General features: G+C 35.9%; 1 protein-coding gene across 1 annotated transcript in view; it reads right to left on the reverse strand.

Annotated features, from left to right (window-relative positions):
• Positions 1–943: 943 nt before the first annotated feature.
• Positions 944–1,855, reverse strand: part of Kif14 (kinesin family member 14) — a 50,039-nt gene continuing 49,127 nt past the window's right edge. Inside the window, exon 30 of the mRNA XM_033761969.1 lies at positions 944–1,851. Within this exon, the coding sequence (XP_033617860.1) occupies positions 1,622–1,851 (230 nt within the window). The 3' untranslated portion in view covers positions 944–1,621. The remainder of the gene's footprint in view (positions 1,852–1,855) is intronic.

The raw sequence follows: 1,855 nt of genomic DNA on the forward strand, positions 1-1,855 counted from the left end.
GTCTCATATAGTGCTCACAGACATAGTCCATGAAGTGGTATTTTTTTCTTTCTGCAAATGAGGAATTAGGAATGAAGACTGAGTAACTTGTCTAAGGTCATGTAATTACTTAGCAGCCTGAGATTCATATTCCAAATGTGTAAAAAAATATGTCCAGCTCCAAAGCTTGTGTTTTTATCCCAGGCATAAACAACTAAAAAGAGGTGGAGCAGGTTATATAGAACTTCAGAAAGAACATAAGCTCAAATACTAAAATTAAAAGAAGAAAATGAAAGCAAATTTGCTATGCTGTAGCATTTTAAAGCACTTGAAAATATTCCACATTGTTCATTAATACTGTTCTACCACGACCAGTATTTACAATCTCTCCCTGACAAGGAAACACCGGGTTTACTCAAGGAATTAACACCCAATTTCAACTACTTATGTCAAATGTACATGTAGCACCCACAGGTGAAGAGGGTAAGTGAAAAGGATGAGGTTATTTCCAAGAATGGTTCTTCAGGAATTGCTTGATGTCACCTAAGCAGACATCAAATTACATATCTTTTCAAATTACACATATTCTTGTCAGCCTGGGCTACATAGTGAGTTCCAGGGCAGACTCAACTACATAGTGAGACCCTGTCTCAAAAAAAAAAACCAAAAAAGCAAAAAACATATATTCTTGAGATAAAAATGTCAAACTATTTCTGTAATGTAAGATTCTACAAGTAGAGTATTATCTTTATTACATGATCACAGATATAGGTTTTTAAAGCTGTGAACTATAATAAGGATCTTACATCTCCATTAAATTATATACAAACTTTTTCATTACAACTTTAATAAAACAAGCATCAAGAAAAGGGCTGGTTTCTCATCTCTCTCAGGTATGATTGTGGCAACATTTAATTACTTTTAAATTATACTCATACATACCTATTATGAAACATACATAACATAGTCAACTATTATGCCAGCCAGCCATAGTACTAATACATGATTATACTACATTTAGATAGTTACATATAATTTGGAAAAAACAGAAAATTGTGCCTTCAATATATGACTGAAAATGAAAGCACTTAAGCCTTCAGAAAAAGTTTTAGAATTAACAATGCCAAGAAAGCTGTATTATTTGAACTTGCATTGGCAATTTTATTTTAACCCCTAACCAACCTATTTGCAGAGAAGGCACAGGAACAAAGGTAACTGACTACTCAGGTTTCTGTTCATAAGAAAAAGACTAATCTGCAAACAGACTGACTAACCAGCTAGAGAGAGCATGTCAGTGTTAAAGACAAACATTTAAAATTCAAGACAATGAGACACTGGAGACATGACCATTCACTTGGTCCTGAATCCTAGATTTCATTCTGTTGCCTCAATATCTTTATATGGTAAATTCCCTGTTTAAAACTGTCTGCTGAGGAATTTCTGAGTGCACATTCAGAAATTCTGAAACCAGGATTCGGCAATGCTGGTGCTGTTCATAGCCAATGTAAAGCCGGCCACCAAAACACATGGACTTCAATGAAATAATCACACTGATTTCTTTCTATGTTCTCCTGCATGAAGAAAACTACCTACTAACTGTTCTTTCTTTCATGGATGGTCACCAAGTGGATAGTCCTGCCAGTCACACCCACTGAATCCTACTGGGTGTGCATACCTCGGAGCCCACTGCTGAGGACGCCTTACGCAGTTCACAGACACGCTTCAGCACACCTTTATTTCTACCGAAGTTAGGCCAACTTGAGTTAGATCCTTCTTCTTTTTCTTGTCCTCTGGCATTTTGATTGTTACATTCCCAGGGTTTCAATAAATCAGGTCTTTCTTCAGATTCAAAACATAAGAGGAGTGACTTAGCTAG

The sequence above is a fragment of the Fukomys damarensis genome, unplaced genomic scaffold, assembly GCF_012274545.1.
Source record: "Fukomys damarensis isolate Sample0158 unplaced genomic scaffold, DMR_v1.0_HiC HiC_scaffold_11, whole genome shotgun sequence".
Taxonomy (NCBI): Eukaryota; Metazoa; Chordata; class Mammalia; order Rodentia; family Bathyergidae; genus Fukomys; species Fukomys damarensis.